At 41.2% G+C, this 21273-nt stretch overlaps 1 protein-coding gene across 1 annotated transcript in view; it reads right to left on the bottom strand.

The window, feature by feature from the left end:
- Positions 1-4185: 4185 nt before the first annotated feature.
- RNF43 (ring finger protein 43) overlaps positions 4186-21273 on the bottom strand; it is a 53992-nt gene continuing 36904 nt past the window's right edge. The window contains exons 6-10 of the mRNA XM_081944339.1: positions 19455-19556; positions 17744-17899; positions 16558-16660; positions 9511-10953; positions 4186-7130 (exon numbers count right to left, since the gene is read on the bottom strand). Of these exons, the coding sequence (XP_081800465.1) occupies positions 7087-7130; positions 9511-10953; positions 16558-16660; positions 17744-17899; positions 19455-19556 (1848 nt within the window). The 3' untranslated portion in view covers positions 4186-7086. The remainder of the gene's footprint in view (positions 7131-9510; positions 10954-16557; positions 16661-17743; positions 17900-19454; positions 19557-21273) is intronic.

Genomic DNA, 21273 nt, shown 5'->3' with positions numbered 1-21273 from the left:
CCCCACCACCCTTACCCAGGGCCCGGGGCTGATGGAATGCACGGAAACCTGGTGGGCACATTTCCACGAGGGGTAAACCACCCTCGTGGCCCAACCAGGTCTCCGTTATCCCTGCAAGGTCCAGCTCCCCCTCTGAGATCAACTCATTAATGAGGGGGGCCTTGTTGGTCACGGACCTTGCATTGCAAAGCATCAGCCTCAGGCCCTGGCTCTGTAGTTCCTGACCACCTAGACTGCGGGGGTTGGTACAAATGACCGGGCGTATCCAACAGCCACGGTCTCCCAACCGACCTTGTGATCTTCTCCTGTCCTCGCATCCTCCCCTCCCCGCGACCGTTGTAATAAAGCAACCCTCTGGTGAAGTATCCTTTACCCTCCCCCCCTCTACCACACTCACTTCCCTCCTGGACTCACCTGTTTGCCTGGCACTGGCCCCCCTCCTAGCCTGATTAACCCGACCCCCCACCCTGGAACCCCCTAAAAAAGATAAAAAACATTTGGTTAAAAATCTCCTTAGCTTCCGTTTCCTCCACCTCTCGGGGTTCACAAAGTAGTATAGTTGATGATGGAGGCACAAGTAACTAGCAAAACCCTCTCACCATACATAGAGTCACAACTGGTGCATTATGTGCAACACTAAATGTTCTCTTGCCATACCTCCCATCTGCTGTTGAAGAACGAGCAGCAACTCCAAATCATGATGTCAGCCTTTAGGAGTAGTGCTTCTCCACCACGAGACAACATTGGAGCCATCCAGGCATCCTAATGGACAAATAGTAAACACTGTCCTGATGGAATTCTGCCCCATCCAGACCTTCAGTCTTTAGACTAGACATCAAGACAAGACTTCAGTAGGCTAGCCAGTTTGGCCCAGGATGGAGATGTAAAGCTGAATATTATGAACAGATGGATGATACTGCATCCTGAACTAATGTCTCAAAGGTGCTTGTTCAAAAGGCAACCAGACTTCGTTTTTTCTTGAAAATGTTTCATTTCTCATCCAAGATGATCATCCAATGGATGAGAAACAGTGGGTTTCAAAATTTTTTAGAACCTCTTCTGTAGGTGTGGCCTGCTTTGTGGGAGTGGCTTGCCAGCCATGTGACTGGGTGGGAGTGGCTTGCCAGCCATGTGACTGGGTGGGCGTGGCCAACTTGTAAAATGTGGTGAAACTCACTTAACAATGCTCTTGCTTAGCAACCAAAATGTTGGCTCAGAAACTCTGGCATTTGAAGCACGCAAGTCTTAAAGCTGTCAAGTTACAAGATCCCTGCACCCCTAACCCTTTAGGAAAAAAAAAACCCCAGGGGTGTTCAAACTTGACAGCTTTAAGGCTTGTGGACTTCAACTCCCAGAATTCCTCCTCTCGCTCTTCATCTAGATGATGTGTGGACGGGCGGGAGGGAGGGAGATGGAACCGGTTCTAAACGGCACTGTAGATTTGTGGAACCTCTTCTATAGAAGAGGTGAGAACTGGCAGGAACCCACCCCTGATGAGAAACGAAACAACTTCAAGAAAAAAACAAAGAAAGTCCAGTTGCCTTTTGAAAAAGCACCTTTGGGATAACCATGACCTGGATGACTGAGAATCTCCAGAGAGATCCTGAGCTGATGGATAACCTCATCCAGTTGTTTCATAAGTAGAATGGAAAGAACCAACTATGCAGCACACCTGAAGGCAAAAGCCACTGAGCCAACCATTCTTCTACACCACCACCTGATACCCTGAGGAAGAAGCCATCCCAAACTCTTGAGAATCAATCCAGGGTATAATAATCAATGCTATTGGAAAGTGTAAGAAGTCTAAAAGGTTTAAGAGAAGTGATGCCAATGAAAATCATCTGCAAGCAAGACTAAACTTTCTCTTGTCCCATGTCCAGGCTGGAATCCTGACTTAGGAGGCTCAAAGAATCCATTTCATCTATAGTATGAAGTACAGCATATGTGCATGCTATTTGTCCCTTTTTTGAAAATATGTTCCCTGTTTTTTCTCTATAGGTATGGTTAAGTCCTTTTATGAGTGCAATAAAGAGGACTGATGTTCATATTTTCACCAATGAGTTTTAAGGCTATACTTGTTATTATTTTTCTAATGATTACTTTTCTTGAACTTTTTTAGTAAAGGGATAGGTTGTCCACAGAAACACAGTGCTAGATTTACTAGGTTGACTGCCATGTGTTTCATGTTTCCTTCACTGGAGGTACTACAAAAAGCAAGAAACCTTTCTTAAATGAACTAATTGCTAGATTCCAGCCCTGAGCCAATATCTGGATTACCACAGCTTTAATATTCAATGACTCTATAATTCTCCCCATTACATTCTGCCAGTCTCCAAGCTTTCAAAATAAGAGTTGATCACCAGTGCATTCTCACACAATAACCGTGGAGAAGAAGCAAAATGATAACCTGATTCAGGAAGATGATCAGGGTAATCAACTGATTTTGACCATACCATACAATGTACCAGAAACTTCTTTCATATATACCCTGATGATAGGAATGGGGCAACCTAATGGATTATGCTGTTTTGCTGTAGTCTCCTACTGTCACAAATTTGCTTTTCAAGAAACAAGCATAGGCTAGGACTGTTCCTGTACAATCTAGGAAGAACTAAAGGACACCCATCCAAACCATACCCAAATTTCCTTCCAGTGTTATTTCTCATGAACATTACAAGTCTCACATATAGATATTTTAAAAAAATTTATTTCTGACAAATAAACAGGAAGAGGCATCTCTTGAACGTAGGCACCCATGATTTTATACAGAAAAAAAAATAACAGCCACATGAACAGCTTTACACGTGGATAAATATATTAGCAAAATAAATAGATTTGAGCATGTCCCCATATTCAAACAATCTCTCTCTCTCTCTCTTAGACATAAATATTTGGTTTTGCATATGTATGTACATAAACATAATTTTTCCCTTTTGGTTTATAAAAGTACCCAAGTGCCTGAAAAGTAGATTCAAAAAATTAATTACAAAGTATAAAAATAAATTCCTTATTCACATTTCAAAGGGTCTGAGGTTGCCAGGAGGAAGGAGCAGAACAACTGCAGCTGAAGAAATTTGAAGGAGAAGGTGCTGAAAGGAAAAGAACGACTCAACGTGTTCTCACTGACTCACTGTTTCCCTGTGGATTAAGTTTTTTCATCCTTTCTATGGCTTGTGCTTTGACTCCAACTGAAACAAAACTACCGCCAAACTGGTGCCTAGTCCTCAGATGTTTTCTGACAGGTTTCGGAACATCTAAACGAGCGCTATTTTTGCTCCTGAAACATTTTCCAGTGCTTAAGTCTAAAAATACAGCAAGGTTAATACCAGTTTTTCTAGTCTCTCTTATAGTTGCCACTAAATTGCTCCATTTGAGGTACTCCCAGCATACAAGAAATTGTGTATTGACCTGAAAAGACTAGTACTTTCCCCCAAATATGTAACTTTGAAGTGTGAGAGAGGGGTTGGGTCCATGTTTTAAAGTCAGTGAGAATGAGATAATGGGGGGTTTTTCTGTGTAGTTTTCTTGGATTGGAGGGGGGGGGTTGAGGAAAAAGAATCACTGTGAATGTAGGGTGCTCTTCCTGTTGTGCAATATGGTGGAAAACATCCCACTGAACTTTACCAATAAGGCAGTGATAGCTCCCTAGAACACACAACCTGTGACTTGGGCCACCCCTTGATGAAAAGATCTGGTCACTCTGTTCCTGTTCTGTACCCAAGAGGAACATAAATCTCTTCCAAAGCAATGTAAGTCTTTATCCTATGATACAATGCTTTCTTACCCGTGGTGCTTTTTAATACATTTGAGGACTGAACTCCCTACTTTGCATAAAATAAGCTGTTCTCTTGCATTAACAGCTTTCTAACACCTACCTGCCATGAACCTTCGTTATCCATGAATGCGTTCCTAAGTTCACATCCAATTTTTGGATGACTACTCATCGAAGGATGTACAAACCAACCATCCGCAAGTTCTGTGAATTTTCAGGGGTTTTTAAAACCTGCATTAATTACTGATCTGTCTCATCAATATCACCTAGAATAGTTCCTCAACCTAGGGCAGGGGTGTCCAAACTTGGGAACTTTAAGACTTGTGGACTTCAACTCCCAGAATTCCCCAGAATTCTGGGAGTTGAAGTCCACAAGTCTTAAAGTTCCCAAGTTTGGACACCCCTGCCCTAGGGGTATCAAACTCATTTTCACTGAGGGCCGCATCAGGGTTGTGTTTGACCTCGGGGGAGGGGGGAGCAGGAGGGAGAAGCTCAATGTCACTCATGTCGGGGGTGCCTGTGGCGGCCCGAGTGCTAACGTGGCCCTCCCAAGGTCCGTTTTCACTGGCAGAGGCACTGCAGGTGTCCGCTGTTTCTAGGACAGCCCCACAAGCCAGATCTAAGCTTTGAGTTTGACACCCCTACTGTAGGAATATAATGACCACAATTCCCAGACACATTATCATACTATCAAGCTCAGGTAGTTCAGCAATTCTGAATTAAATCTTGGAAAGTACTATAGATCAGGGACCTTAGGCAGCTCATCCTGGAAATGCTATGATTTGAATTTGCTACTTTTTGCATGCCAAACATGCTCTCTCTCTTCTCCCTCTTTAAACCTCCAGTTCATGAATATCACAGCTGCATATGGCCTGATCAACACTTTCCTTACGTTATTTTATCAAATATGAAATGAATAAAAGTAATAAATTCCAAGTATATATTTTGCATTTCCATTAATCCTAAAAACATTTTAAAGATACATCTCTGCCCAATGAGGAAAGTGATAAGAATAACTACACAACTCTTGGTTTCCTTGCTCACTTCCCAAAAAGCCTGTAATCTGTTTAACTTTTGGAGGGTTTTTTTTTTAGAAAGGAATCATTTTAATCATAAATCATTTTCATTTTACGTCCCATTCAAAATCTTACCCAATAGGTGAATGTCTTTGCAATGCTTCAGGAGTTTATAGTCTTGTATATTCAGTGGGATTCTGAATATATCTAAAGTAAAGATTTATATCACTCTTTATGCCAATTCAATTGATACAGTTTCTCCCCAGAGAATCCAGGACTATTTGTTTAGTAAGCAAACTGATTATTCTCAGTCAGATTTAAATCAGTGTCTGGATGTACCTAAAATGTCAGAGTATTTTAAATCAGAAAAATGTCCATAACTACATCTCTAATTTGCCACATTCACAACAGTACCGTATTAGTATCCCAAAGCTTGATGTTTGACTACAGGTTACATTTACCAATTAGTAACTTTTCACAGCATTACTATTCAATTCTGCCTCAGGATGAAGTGTCTTAGGTGTACCAGTTACTAAACCGCTTGCCTGTATTCACTCTGAGCAAAGGGTGGGAAAAGATAACTGAAAATATTAACTCTAATTCCACAAGCTTCAACTCTGCACTCTGTAAAGTGCAACATGACTGTCTTCAGATTGGAATTGTTACCTATTCACAACTGGATGCTGAGGAGGAGGAGGAGGAGGAGGAAGAGAAAATAATATTGTGGGATATGTTGTAAAGTAGCAAGAGTGCTGGATGTGAGGATGAAAGAGAAGGGTTTAAATCTTTGACTAAGGCTACACAGAAAAACTGACATGACAAAGACACCCTATCGTGGCAAGACACCCAGAAATACTGGGCATCTCTTTTGGAGCTTGGGTGGGGGGTTAGTTTATTTTTTCACAATTTTAAGAAGCTAGGCACAGGGATTCTTGGTCCAAATCCAGCCTCTGAAAACACTCTCCCCTCCATATAAGTACCGATCTAGGTAGTCTAGCTGAAAGATGTGTAGAGAACTGGATTTTGTACTGTAGTTAACAGATTTTGTTAGCTTATGACAGGGATGGCGAACCTTTTTGGCACCGAGTGCTGAAAAGGGAGTGCGCGCACACTCAGGAAGCAAACCAGAAGAGGAGTGGCCCAGTGCACATGCGCGCGCTAGAAACCAAAACGTCAGTTTCTGGTGCATACATGCGCACTTGGCCACTCCTCTTCCAGTTTCTGGTGTGCATGTGTGCGTGACAATCAGCTAACCGAAGTGCATGCGCAGGCCAGAAAACAAGACCATTTTCCAGCACTGCTGCGCGCAAGGTCAGCTGATTGTCACGCGTGCATGCACGCCAGAAGCCCGGAAGAGCAATGGGCGAGGCCATGCGTGCCAGCCAACATGGCTCTGCATGCCACTTCAGGCATGAGTGCCATAGGTTTGCTAAATCACGGGCTTATGGCATCCTGAAATATTCCTCTCTGCCACGTTTCAACTCCGTTTTCTAAATGGTCAGAAATAAAATAACCATCAATTAGTGCTATTAGGTCTTTTTGCTCCTCAAGGATCAGGCATTTCAGTTAGTGCAGCCAATAGGTGTAATTCACATGAAGCAGATCTGGAGTTCCCCCATGCTATTATCTGATGTAGCAGACGGTATTCGGAAGAGAAGAAGATATGCATTTTCCAGACTTCTTGGCAAATTGAGCAGTAACAACATTCCCATGAGACAGAACAAGAGTGACCCCCTTTGCTGAGGAGGGGAAGAGAGTTTGGATCTTGCAAACTACATTCATCTTGAACCAAGACTCATAGGCACATCGGAAGGGAAAAAAATTAGCAGGAAAAGAAATGGAATGATTTCTCTGTCTAATTTCAACCTGCATATCATATCTGCTCTTGGAATGGGGTGAAAGTGTAGGGTTATTCCTGCAGTTAAAAAGCAAATGTAAGTGAACTTTATGGTGGTTCTCCCCCCACCCCCACCCCCACCCCCACCCCTAGAAATTTTGAATGATTTCACTCCACTCTCCTTAAGGAACAATATGAACAGTAATGATCCTCCATTTCAACAAATGAAAAGTCTTCAAGATGGCAGCTTCCCAAAACAATGCATGTGACATTGGCAGCTTATAGTTCTGACAGGCAGGTTGACCACTTGTGGGTTGAATTGTCTGGACAGAAAATTTAGTAAGATTTTAAGTACTGCAACGCCAACAAAAGAGGCATGAAGAGTTTGTAAGAAAGCCCATTCTCACTGAGTTTTTGGTCTCTTCTCTTAGGCTGTCTGACAGAGTAAAGTTCACCTCACATCAAACTGAATGTTCATACACATTGGGGATATCTTCTGTAGATCCTGTAATTAAAAAAAAAAACACCAAGCAACTAAATTGAGAAAATGGATCTTTTTTATGTTGATCAACTGCAACCTAAACTGATACTGAGACTTAAACAAAACCTTTAAGTGAGATTACATCTTCACTACGGTACCTTTGTTCTTACAAAGAAGTTGCAAAACAGATAAAATGGACACGGAAGACATGGCATTACAGTAATGTCAAGACTGTTCTCATTTCATAGATAGGAAATTAAACAAAGAGAAAGCATTTCTGGCATATTTCAATCCATTGTCAGGCACAATTCAAAGTCATACTTTTTTTGAAACCTGGGAATGTTAAGGGTATTCCTTTTCTTTCCAGTTGTAAAGCTGTCACCATTATCAGAGGTGTTACGTTGGATTCTGAATAGCCATGAAGTTTGTTTCTCACATTTTCCAAGCTTTAAGGCAGTGTTTCTCAAACTTGGTGACTTTAAGTCCTGTGGACTTCAACTCCCAGAATTCCCCAGCCAGCTATGCTGGCTGGGGGATTCTGGGAGTTGAAGTCCACAGGACTTAAAGTCGCCAAGTTTGAGAAACACTGCTTTAAGGCCATCCCAAGTAATTCAGTTTGAAATCTATCCACCCATTTTTGAGACAGCAGTAAATTATACCCAGCATTTAAACTGCTTTGACAAATTCCTTGTTTCTGAATATCTCTAATTACCATGAAACCACCCACAAATTATAGCACTTTTGTCATTGCTTTTGACAGGCACTTAGACCTACCAAATGTTGATATTTAAATTTATATTCCATACTGGATATGTTTTCTTCGTTATATTTTTGTAATAAACAGGTAATCCTCCACTTGTGACCACAATTGGGCCCAGAATCTTGGTCATTGAGTGAGGCAGTCATTAAGCAGGGGTCCTTGGTGCTCTCTGAGCTTGCCTGTTTCCTTGCAAACACTTCATTACCCTAACTAGGTAACATCATCAGCGCCAGTGAATAGTTAGGTTAATGAAACGTAGCAAGAAAAGAAGCAAGCTGAGAGAGCATTTCAACCCAGAGCTATAAATATTCTCCTTTATTGGAGTCATTAAGCAAGATGCCATGTGGTCATTTTGTTTAGTGACTGCAATCCCAGCTCTCCCAGTTGCAGTGTCTAAGCGACTGTGGGAGTCGTTAATCAGAGCCCGATGAGGTAATCTCTTAGCACACTGAAGGAATGGACTCACATCTGGCAAAAAAAGAAAACCCTAGCCAATATCATTGCTCTGAAAGACTCAAAATGCTGACGTTCACTAATATTTTTCACTCAAGGGGGGGAAAGACAATAGTATTCACTAAAGCACTAGGAAACAATATTCTGAAAGGCTCAAAATGCTGGTATTCGCTAGCATTTTTCCTTCCGGAGGGATGGAGACTATGGGGTTTGCTAAAACACTGTCAAAGGTCACAGCTTTTCAGAACATTGGCATTCAATAGTGTTTTCACCACCTTTGAAGTCCATTCGTCCAGTGCCCAGAGAGGAGGGGAATTCCTTTGGCTGGGGGGGGGGGATGGAGTTCAAATCCAATCCCACCCACCCTTGCATCCCGGCTTCCCCATTGATGTTCTGAGGAAACTGGCAGAGGAGATTGCAAATAGCAATCACATGATTCCAGGGCACTTGGCATCAGCTCATGAATGCCAACAGGTTGCCAAATGCACCAAATGGCGTCATGTGTAAATTGCAATGCATTTACAATAGTTGGAAGTTCTGAGGGCCTTGTGATTGTGAATGGTAATTAGACCAGTTGTAAGTCAAGGACTAGCTCTATTGCAAGCTACTTTATACAAAAAGATAAACATACAAGAGAAATTTTATACCAACAGTAAGTTCACAGTAGGGGCAAAATTTCAGATGGAATAGCATAATTGAGTTGGAAGCTATTTTGTAAATCATTTAGTCCAATGCTCAACCAATGTAGAGGAGTCTCCTATATCCATATCACCAGAGTATGCTTCCTTTATCAAATAATGCTTTAATAATAAGCTTTCCAATTTGCAATACTCGAAAGTATTGTCATCAGAGAGGAAGTTTAAGTACTGATTTCTAGAGAGAAGGTGCAAAATGAGTAAAACACATCATGCTTGAGTTCCCATAAGCTGAAGGTTTTGGCATCTTTGATCAAAAGCTTCCATCCCATCCATATTATATCGAAAACAATCCTCTAAAATCAAGATTGTATCAAAGCTCACTAACAAACTAACTTCTATTCCCTGAATTCTATGGGGGAAGCTTGACATACATTTTAGAGACAGGCGTTGCAAGGTTTTCAAAAGTACTGCATCTACATACTGCAGATGGAAAACAGAGCTGAAATGATCCTGGAAAATAAAGATATATGAGACTCTAAAGGTTCAAACTTACCCTGAAGATTTTGCAGAACTCCATTAATGAGGTAAGAGCTTGTGTTGCTTCTTGTTGCATCCAAGTCTGAACATTCTTCTGGAAATGTGTGTTCACAATCCAATTGTCCCAGCGTGTCCCTCTTTTCCTGGTTTTCCATGGTAAAACATGGAGTTAGGCATTTTGATATCTCCGGCAACGCTGCAAAATTATGTGCAGAGGGACCCACTACTAAAAGAGGTTGAATTTCTGGGGGACCCTGGTTTCTAGAAGAACCACCAGGATGGCTAGCAATTCTGCATTCCAGGGTTGTGCTGGAGTCCTCAGGTGACGTCTCAAGAGGACACTTCCATCTCCTTCTACCTGGATGGATTTGCGCATGGGGTTTCTGAGTGCCCCACAGTCCAACAGTTCCAGCTTGGCTACTGGCTGTCATGCTAATGTCAGACCCATCTGCCAAATACAGTTCCGTGTGTCCTTGCCTAGAAAGATCTACCATTTGCATTTTCTCTGTCCTTTTTGGTAGTGAGATGTTTTGTGATCCCACCTTTGTCCTGGAAGATTTCATCTTGCGTGGATTAGACTCTTGGTTTGGTCTGCCACTTGGACAGCTGGAAGGTTTCTGCCCGTAATGGTGATGCCTGTGGTGATGGTGATGATAGTGGACATGATTACTGGCTAGTTGTGCTCTACTTGTTACCACGGAGTCTACCAACTGAAGCTGTGAGTCCTTCCCAGATGAAGAGGAGTCTCGTTTGCTTTCCGTGGTCAGCTTCTCTGAGCCACAGAAGGTGAACGGATCATAATCACTGCTCAGGGAGCTGTGAAAAGTAGAGCAACTGCCATGGATAGCCTGAAGACTGACGTCAGTGCAATTCAACATGGAGTCACTGGAGCTGCCGTGGCAAGGACCCGAACTGGAGTCACTACCAGGGCCATCAGGAAGGTACCCACTGGGCTCTGTAAGGTAACTCTCCCCAGAACCACTACTGTGGTGGTGGTGATGCCTCCCGTGGCGAATTCCTCGATGTAAAGGAACAGCATGATTTATCTGGGCTGCAAGGGGAGCCCTGAGACCTTGGCAAGAGGGCTTGTGCTGAAGCAGACACAGCCTATGAGAGGGCAGGGCTGGCTCACACACTGGGGACTCCAGGGGATGCTGAGAACGTAACAGGCTTCTGCTGACAGGCGCTTGGTGGACACCCCAAGGCTCAAAGCCAATTGGCCTATAGGGCAAGTAATGCATAGTTCCAAAATCCAACTGGGAGAGTTCAGGAGAGTGGAAGAAAGGGTGGCCACGGGAGCCCGCTGAAGAGCAGTTCCTGGAGGGCATTTGAGGGACAGTTCGTGAGAAGTGGTACAAGGCACGCCCCGGTCGTTGCCGGAATAAATGAGGCCTCTGTCTAGATCCAGAATTGTGTCGGTCCTCACGAGATTGCCTAGGTAAAGTAGGGGGGATCCGATCTGGAAAAGAAAAATTAATTTTGAGCAGAGACGTAAACCTTTGTGGATCCTAATCATGCAGCATGGTAATTTTTAAACAAAATCTTCTCTAGGACTAGCAGCTATCTTTTTATCTAAATGAGTGCGCAATGTCTCATTTGGAAGTAAAATGATGCAGGGTCTCTCTGTGTTCTGGTAATGGCCAACACCTTCAACTTGGGCAGCCAGATTCTCTTCAGCCAATCTGTTTCTGGATGAACTAACTATTGCAGCAGCTTGACCGCAACGTGTCTGGAGCCTCCAGCATGAACTCCACACTATAGCAATGCAAACAAACGAAAGTTTATATTGAGTCAGACCATTAGGTCATCAATCTTAATATGGTCCTGCGCTGATATGCGGTGCCTCTCACAATTTCAGTCAGGGGTCTCTCCTAGCCCTACCAGGAAATGCCACAACACTGTTAATCTGCAGCAGTGCCTGAATAAATACCTGATAAAGCCATAGCAGACAAATCAGCAAAGAACGAAACTGCTTCATCAAATGGGGAGCAGTTAATTTTCACTTGTTTCTCAGCTTCCTTTTGTGGAAGCTGGATGGCTGTTTCCTTTTTTTTATATATATAGTTTTAGAAAAGATTTTTTTAAAAAATCTGGAGCAGCCCGATCTAGGTTTATCCTCACCCTTTTCTGTCTTCTCTACGCATTTATGAGGGATTCAGAACCCAAACAAATAACCGAGATGGTGTAACAAGAGAAAGGTTTTTGCAGAGCCATGCTACTACGATGCTGGTTTTGTATCTAGGAATTGGAATCTTATGTTAAACTGACTTCCCAGTTGGTATGGAGAGATGCTAAATTTGCAGTCTCAATCTTCCACCCTCTTTTACAATACAATACAATACAATAGCAGAGTTGGAAGGGACCTTAGAGGTCTTCTAGTCCAACCCCCTGCCTAGGCAGGAAACCCTATACCGTTTCAGACAAATGGCTATCCAACATCTTCTTAAAGACTTCCAATGTTGGGGCATTCACAACTTCTGGGGGCAGGTTTTTCCACTGATTAATTGTTCTAACTGTCAGGAAATTTCTCCTCAGTTCTAAATTGCTTCTCTCCTTGATTAGTTTCCATCCATTGCTTCTTGTTCTACCCTCAGGTGCCTTGGAGAATAGTTTGACTCCCTTTTCTTTGTGGCAAACCCTGAGATATTGGAACACTGCTATCATGTCTCCCCTAGTCCTTTTTTCTCTTAAACTAAACATACCCAGTTCCTGCAACCGTTCTTCATATGTTTTAGCCTCCAGTCCCCTAATCATCTTTGTTGCTCTTCTCTGCACTCTTTCTAGAGTCTCCACATCTTTTCTACATTGTGGCGACCAAAACTGAATGCAATATTCCAAATGTGGCCTTACCAAGGCATTATAAAGTGGTATTAACACTTCACATGATCTTGATTCTATCCTTCTATTTATGCAGCCTAGAACTGTGTTGGCTTTTTTGGCAGCTGCTGCACACTGCTGGCTCATATTTAAATGGTTGTCCACTAGGACTCCAAGATCCCTCCCACAGTTACTACAAGTCAGCAAGATACCATCTATACTGTACCTGTGCATTCCGTTTTTGTTGCCTAAATGTAGAACCTTACTCTTTTCACCATTGAATTTCATTTTATTAGACTGCTTTAATGCTTAATTGGAAAGTGGAAAACTCTTTTGGCCTTTTTTCAGTGGCTGATGGGTTTGAAATCAAGGCAAAGAAAGCAAGAATTATCCCCACATCTGAATGGTCAAAGGTCTAGGGCCCAAGTACAGCTAAAGGCCAGAATTATTTCTGACCCACAGACAGAGCTGGTAAGAAAGTAATAGGAAGCTACATGGAGTGCTTATCTATTTAAAAGCCCTTTCTCAGGATTTGCCACTTTCAGAAAGACTGAGTATGTGCAGGTAAAAATTGCAGAGGGTGAGGTGAAACAAGGTTTTGAGGATAAGACAGAGAATTCTTTATATCAGAAAATTAAAATTAAAAACCTACATTTGATTAATATATAAAAAAAGAAGTAGGCAGTTTGAGAAATCTGATAAATACACAATGGCCATTGAAGCAGTATTGAAGTAAATATTCTAGATGACGATCCATTTACAGGGTCTGCTTCATAGAAATAATTGACAGTTTTTAAATATAATACTCAAGAAGACCAGTCAATAGTAGTTTTATAGAGAAGTTTACATATAGAGATTAACCCTTCTATAATTTAACAGGGTTTACACCATAGCTTATACGGAAGTTTTGTGAAAATACTTTGGCTTCAAATAATTTAAATGCTTCTGGGAAATACCATCTTCCTCTGCCATACAAGAAGTCTGTCTCTGGGCAGTCAAAATGGGTAGAACAATGTGGGTATTGCAAAATGTGGGTGTTTCATTTTCCTGATGACTGGATTACAAAGCTCAGGAATTTAAAGTAATTCACCTATTCAGTATTATGTTAGTCCAGAATCCAGGGCAACTTTGGGGAGGAGGGGGGCAGTTTATAGTCTATGATATGAGGTCATATCCTGCCTTTACCTTGGCAAACAGGATTTTTGGAATAGTATACAAAGGTACTAATATTTTTGGAACTGCCTCCACAAACTCTTCAGGAGCACAGACCGTTTAATACAGTTTGTTTGGCAGCAGAAAAAAAAGGTGTCTCGTGGAATTTGCTAAGGATGCTCTTTCAGTCTTTTAGTTAAGACAATAACTAAGTATAGAAGGCCCTTTTAAAAAAAAAAAGTTTTCTTGCTTTCCTGAATGTCAAGCAGGGGGACAATACATTCTACAATTTGAGGGCAGCCATAGAGAAAACCTGCTTTTATTTTCTCTTTTTCATATTTATTTTTTTTTCTTATTTTTCTTTCAAACACGTATACTTTTATTCTATTCAAAACTTCTAATAAAAGTAAAAAAAGACCTACTTTCTAGTGTATGGCTTTCTGCGATCTTGCAGAGACTGCATCTTTAACAGAACTTTCTTCAGAAGTCCTAAGGGTATACATATTTTGCATAATACAGTCCCTAGGATAACCCCCTGCCAAGCCACGCAAGGTTTCTAAGTCACGTCCAACACTTTGAATTGGATCCAAACCTGACTATCAATACAGAAATCACATTTGGTATTTCTCCCAATAGCAGCCTGACTACTTTATTCTGCGCCAACTGTTGCCTCCAAATTGCTTGCAATGGCAGCCCCATTTAGTTACTTTCTAGTCCAGGGGTGGCGAACAAGTTCGACAAAAAGAGCCAAAATTTTAAACTGTGAGAGTCAGAGAGCCACACCACGCAGTGACCTGCCAAAACAGACAAACACTCACACAAAAGCATATAATTTTAACAATAATATATTAAACACATAATATAACATGCTCAGTCAGGTGTTTTTTGTTATAAATTTTTATAAACCCATTAGAGCTGCAACGGAAGACAACGGAAATATTTTTAGACACAAAGCTTTTGACAAGTTAAAATTCACAGTAAATGGAATAATCTCTACAATCTTTTAATATGGAAAGTCAAAGGCAAGGATGGGCATTTTCTCTTTTATTATTTATAATTGGTTAGGACAGGGGTGTCCAAACTTGGCTGGGGAATTCTGGGAGTTGAAGTCCACAAGTCTTAAAGTTCCCAAGTTTGGACACCCCTGGGTTAGGAGGTCCTGGCGGGCCAGAACTGAAAAGCTAAACAAATATTTCAGCTAAAGATTCAGGTAGAAAGAGATACAAGATGAAATGCTATGCAAATGATATAGTAGTAACGATTATGCAAACACAAAGCTCCATAAGATACTAATGGCAGAATCCAAAGATTTTTGGCTACCTTTTAGAGATAAAAAATTAAATGAAAAGTAAGATAATAAGGCATTCAATTTCCAATGAAAAAAAAACATGAAAAGGGGGATTGGGATATGAGAAAAATATAGTGCAATATCTAGAACTCTTATTTAATAGGATATAATAATAATACATTTGAAAACAATTATAACAAATTATTGAATGAAATGAACAATTCCTTGAAACTTAGATATTATCTAAGATAAATGTTTTATTCCAAATGGCACCAACTGGAAGCTGGGTGGTGGGGTGGGGGAGCAAGATTCAAAATCATACAAGACTCAAAAGAAAGATATAGAGGAGCAGCATTTCTTAATCTTAGACTGGATTACAAAGCAAATTGTCTTAATCTTATTTAAAGATAAAATTGAACAATCACCTCTGTGGTCCCTTCCAACCCTGTGATTCTATGGGTTTGGTATATCTACAAATGATTGGCAGATCACCAATCTTTTCCAACTTCCAGTATTTTAAGTTAAATGAAATGTTAAAAATTTAGAAAGATCTCTGCCATAGCCACCATTCTGATAATTGCTTGTCTTTTAACTTCAGTATAATGATTAATTCATTGCATTTGAATTAATCTATTTCCTTGGACACTTTGATCTCTAGTAACTAAGATATAAGTTTGTATTTTTTAAAATATAGAATACTTGATTCATGATGAGGTGCAATAGGTGACTGACAGTACTGCTACAACCTTCCTCTGACTACTTAGCATTTTATTCTGATTAGCAAAGTTCAAGTTCTAAGGGCTGGTTTTTTTGTATTTTTTTAAAAAAGTGGACTCCACAACCCAAAGTCTCCATTCCCCTAATTATTACCCATCTTCCACTTCATCTTAACTTAAGACTTCATCTTAACTTAACACGCGGCTCGCGGCCAAAATGAATGAGGCTTTTTGCCTCTTACCATTATTTAGTATACTGTGGCTCAGATCGCGCGCTAAACCCGGAAGTACGGTCGACGCGACGACGCTTGCCTGCGCTCCACCAGCTCGGCTGGGAACGGAAGCCGAGCTGGTGGAGCGGAGGCAAGCGTCGTCGCGTCGACCGTACTTCCGGGTTTAGCGCGCGATCTGAGCCACAGTATACTAAATAATGGTAAGAGGCAAAAAGCCTCATTCATTTTGGCCGCGAGCCGCGTGTTCGCCACCCCTGTTCTAGTCCAAGAAATTAAATGAGATTCATTCAACCAAATGCAGCTGAGTTGCTATTGGCTACAGATCTCTTGTTAAAAAATTCAGAATTGTTATGCTCTTAGGTAGAATACAGGGGTGAAATGCTACCGGTTCGGACTGGTTCACCCGAACCAGTAGTAAAAATGCTACCGGTTCACTCGAACCGGTAGTAAAAAAAATGCTACTGGTTTGGGCGAACTGTTTTTTCTGATGATCAGCTGTGATACGCAATTTATATTAGCTAGAAAGCAGGATCTCCCCCCACTTGCTGTTCGCTTACCTCTGCAGGCGTGCTCGATAGCAGGCTCCGGCCACCGATTTTGACGCTCTGCGTACATGCACTCACATTGCTACCGAACTGGTAGCAAAGGTAAGTGGATTTCACCCCTGGTGGAATACATCTGGATTCTATGCCTGAGTCTCGAGAACAACTGTGGAATAAGAGTATTGTGCCCTTCGTCTGTTTATGGAATTCCCAGGGGCCTTTGATTGCCAATGGCAGACACTGTGTAGTCTTAGGACTGATCCAGCATGACTGATTTTAATGACTACTCTCAAAGATGTTTCTGCTCACTCTTACCAACAATGTTGAACATGCACAATGGACATGTTTGGTGCTGCTGGAGCCAAGGGTCCACACACTGCCGATGGAACTCGTGGGAACAGGTGATGATCCGTAGTTCCTGTAAAGTTGGAAAAGGCAATGGGATGGGGAGGCAGCGATCCGGATTCAAATAAAGGAACAGTCTTGATTTGGGTGGGTCAGTCTGCTGCTTCTTGTGGCGTATCTCACTGGAAAGGTCTGGTGGGAATGTGGTTAAATCTCTGAGCTTCAAACAAGTAATGAGGTTTAGGAATCAAAGTCCTGTGAAAACATGTCTCTGTCTCTCAATCCTCACTACTCATTTGAGGTTTCGTGTGTTTTAATCTAGTCTATGGGTAAAAAAAAATTACAAAATGATGATTTATAAAGACTAAAATAAGTTAGTAGAATGATTGGGAAGAATTAAAATAGGCATTAGTTCTTAGTTACCAAGGCTTTTTTGGACATTGCTCCTGTTCACAGATGGGGCCAGACTGATCTCAATGGGGAGGAAAGGGTGGTCAGGGTGCTCCAACCAGCCTTAGAGCAAACATCTGCCCTTTTTCTACATGCATTATATCATCATACTACCCAAAAGGGGACAGAACTTGAGAGTGCGATGCTGTTTTCATCATGTGAAAAATGCACTAAAGAGCATTTTAGATTTATTTTTCAAATTTATATAACCATTCATATAACAAATCATGACTCTGGGTGGAGTACAATTTTTTTTTTTAAAAAAAATAATTAGATCCAATACTATATCCAAGAACACTCCACGGTGCACACGAAGGGACTCTAGAACAGGGGTGTCAAACCCAAGGCCCGGGGGCTGGATCCGGTGGTGGGGACCACAGGTGCCCCTGACATGAGTGATGTCGAGCTGGCCACACCCACCCTGACCACGTCCACCCCAGGCCCCCAAGATCAAACACAACCCTGATGCGGCCCTCAATGAAATAGAGTTTGAGATCCCTGCTCTAGAATATAGAATGCACCTGTAAAGAGCCATGTTTTTTATCGCTCATCCACAGATTGGCTCAACTTGGTTTTCACCTGGCTCTAAAAACAGGAAGCTTTGGCATTCCTCTTCTCACTCACCATAGTGGACTCTGAAGGGCCTGCTTATTTGATCTGGGAATCTACATGGGAACTCCCAAACCCGGCAGAAATGTATGCTTACCTGTCCCTCACAAAATTCTTCCAAGCAGATTGCACATATGGGAGGAGAACTGCAGGTGCTAGCAGAGTCCACCGTTGGGGCATGCCGATGGGGGGTTTGATACCTCCGTAAGGCCAGCCGGTTGATCGCTTGCATGGTTGTTTCCTGCACATTCGTCTGAGGGAAGGATGAGAAAATAGAGGGAGGGAATCTTCCAAGGCCTCGCCTCCTGCACAGCTGATATGGGCCACAACAGTCAGCATTTCCTTGCAGTTTAAATAGATGATCAAGTTAAAGGGGTTTGGGGCAACCTAGTTCAACCAAACCTCCCTTGCTTAATACAGGATTTTTTTTAGGGAGCCATATTTTCCTACAGTGTGCTGCTAAGCCATTGCTATGGCAATGGCAACGCACCTATGAGAATTTCAAGCTAGGCTGAGTCAGCTTTCCTTGTACAGTAAATGACTATTGCAGAGTTGCTGGGAGATGGATGGGATATAACTTTATAAATAAACAGCTAAACTCACTAGGCAGCTACTTTTTCAAAATCCCCATAAAACCCTTCCGTAAAATCTCTTTATGATATCAAATCAAAATGTAATTGTGTCCATCTGTACCAAAAGCCTGATATAAAGCAACCTGCTGCTCAGAGTCTCCAGAAAGGGAATGATTTACAAGTTTAAGTACAATATTAAATAAAGTACAGATAGTCCTCAACTTACAACGATTCACTGAGTGACTGTTCGAAGTTACAACGGTCATGAAAAAAGTGACTTATGACCATTTTTCACAGTTATGACCGTTTCGGCATCCCCCACATGATTTACACTTGAATGTCTGACAACTGACTCACATTTATGATGGTTGCAGCGACCCAGAGTCAAAGGGTCCCATTTTGTGACCTTCTGACAAGCAAAATCAATGGGCAAACCAGATTCCCTTAACAACCGTGTTACTAATTTAACAACTGCAGGAGTTCACTTAATGAATGTGGCAAGAAAACTCGTAAAATGGGGCAAAACTCACTTAACAAATTTCTCACTTGGCACCATAAATTTGGGGCTCAGTTGTGATCATAAGTTGAGGACTACCTGTACTATTATAGGTTTGGAGTGATATACTGTAATACCCAGTCCTTGTGCTTTGCGAATTTTTGGTGCCACTGTAAAATATGTGTCTGACATCCAAAACTTATAATTCAAATTCCATGGGGTCTTAAGTTGCATACAAAATTCTCATAATTTTAATGGATCACCAGGAAATATTAAGTAAAATATTAATCATGTTATCTGAGAGAGGAACATTTTCTGGAAGGATTGAGAACACTTGTTATCAGATGGAGTAAGGTAAAGGTAAAAGTTCCCCTTGAACATATGTGCTAGTTGTTCCTGGCTCTAGGGGGCGGTGCTCATCTCCGTTTCAAAGCTGAAGAGCCAGTGCTGTCTGAAGATGTCGCTGTGGTCATGTGGCCAGCATGACTAAACACCGAAGGCGTACGGAACATTGTTACCTTCCCACGAAAAGTGGTCCCTATTTTTTCTACTAGCATTTTTACATGTTTCGAACTGCTAGGTTGGCAGAAGCTGGGGACAAGTAATGGGAGCTCACTCCGTTACGTGGCACTAGGGATTCGAACTGCCAAACTGCCAACTTTCTGATCGACAAGCTCAGCCTCTTAGCCATTGAGCCACCAGCGTCCCAATCAGATGGAGTACTACTAAACAATTCTTACCTGATTTCTGCTTGGCTGACAACGAGTGCGAACGAAGAAGATTACAACAATGACCAGTACGGTACTCACAACGGTGAGGAGTATCCAAACATCATAATCTGGCTGTTGGGAAGATGCAAGAGATTAGAGGTCTGCCATTCCTTCCAATAGGCAACCTCATATTATGCCAAAACAAATCAGAACACTGTGGTGATTAAGTATCAATTCAAATTTCTATACAACCATGGCATTCACTGGTTTATATTACATTATCCTATAATTTAGTCAACAATTTGATTAAACCATATCATTTATCTGAGCAGGAAATCAAACAATATTATGGTAACATGCAGGAGAAAAGTAAGAGACATAAATATTGCTTAATGCAAAAAGAAGTAAAGGAGAAAAGGTTAGATTAAGCTAGAATAACTAGAAAGTCCACGTTAGAATATTAAGTTTCAGATGGTGATGATTAGGCAGAAAATAACAGAAATATGTAGAAATATCAAATATGGATATGTATAATCAACATAAAAACAATACTTAAATTCCAGATACAGGAAAAGCTACCTGGGAAGAAGGTAGTGGATAAAGGGGATTAAGGCTAGAAATATAAGGGATATAAGCGGAGAAGAGAAAGGATAAAGAAGGAGAAATCTGAGTACAAAAGGAACAAATAAGGAAATAGGAATGAAAGCTATTAAGAACAAATCCTACTTCCAATCAACAGATTTACTACAGGGGGAAAAATCTGATAATATTATAGCTAAACAAGAATGCAATAAAAGCTCACACATTAACAAAGAAAAGACTATTAAGATAGGACTGAGTGGTTCTCCAGAATAAGTAGCTTGAGAGCTAGACTGATAGGCGTCTAAGATGAAAGACATCTAAGACAACAAATACAAAGAACAGGACATGAGGCAAAAAGATGATTGCAACAAGCCTGCAACAAGTAAGTTATTGAGCCAGACTGAGAAATGCAATTATTACATAAAGTGAAGGAATCGAGGTTTTAGTGCTCTAGCTCACCTAAAAGTGCTAAGAAAAATTAAGAGGAATTAAACAAAAGAACAATTTTGTGCTCTTTCATTGCTGATACAACAGCAAGAAAAAAATCACCACAACTTGGACTGAAAAAAATGTATGAAGATAATACAGGTAGTCCTCGACTTACAACAGTTCGTTCAGTGCCTGCTTGAAGTTACAACAGCACTGAAAACGTGACTTATGACCATCTGTCATACTTGTGACCGTTGCAGCCTCCCCATTTATGTTTGGATGCTTGGCAACTGGTTCATATTTATGACGGTTGCATCGCGTGATCATCTTTTGCAACATTCTGACAAGAAAACTCAATGGGGAAGCCAGATTCACTTAACAACCGTGTTACTCATTTAACAAATACAGTCATTCACTTGTGTGGCAAGAAAAGAAGTAAAATGGGACAAAACTCATATTTAACATATTTCTCACTTAGAAACATAAATTCTGGGCTCAACTATGATCTTACTTTGATGGCTACCTACACGTATATCACAGAAGTGAGTACACCCCTCATATTTTGTAAATATTTAAGGATATCCTTTCATGTGACAACACTAATGAAATGACATTTGGCTACAATGTAGAGTAGTGAGTATACAGCTTGTATAACAGTGTAAATGTGCTATTCCCTCAAAATAACACAATACACAGCCATTAATGTCTAAACTGCTGGCAAGATATCCTTAAATATTTACAAAATGTGAGGAGGTGTACTCACTTCTGTGATATATTACAAAAAACACTGAGATGTGCGGATCTGGCAATAAACTGATTAAAAACAAACCTAACTGAC

The sequence above is a fragment of the Natrix helvetica genome, assembly GCF_964273705.1.
Source record: "Natrix helvetica genome assembly, chromosome: 2".
NCBI classification, from domain to species: domain Eukaryota; kingdom Metazoa; phylum Chordata; class Lepidosauria; order Squamata; family Natricidae; genus Natrix; species Natrix helvetica.
This window is presented reverse-complemented; position numbering and strand designations above follow the sequence as displayed.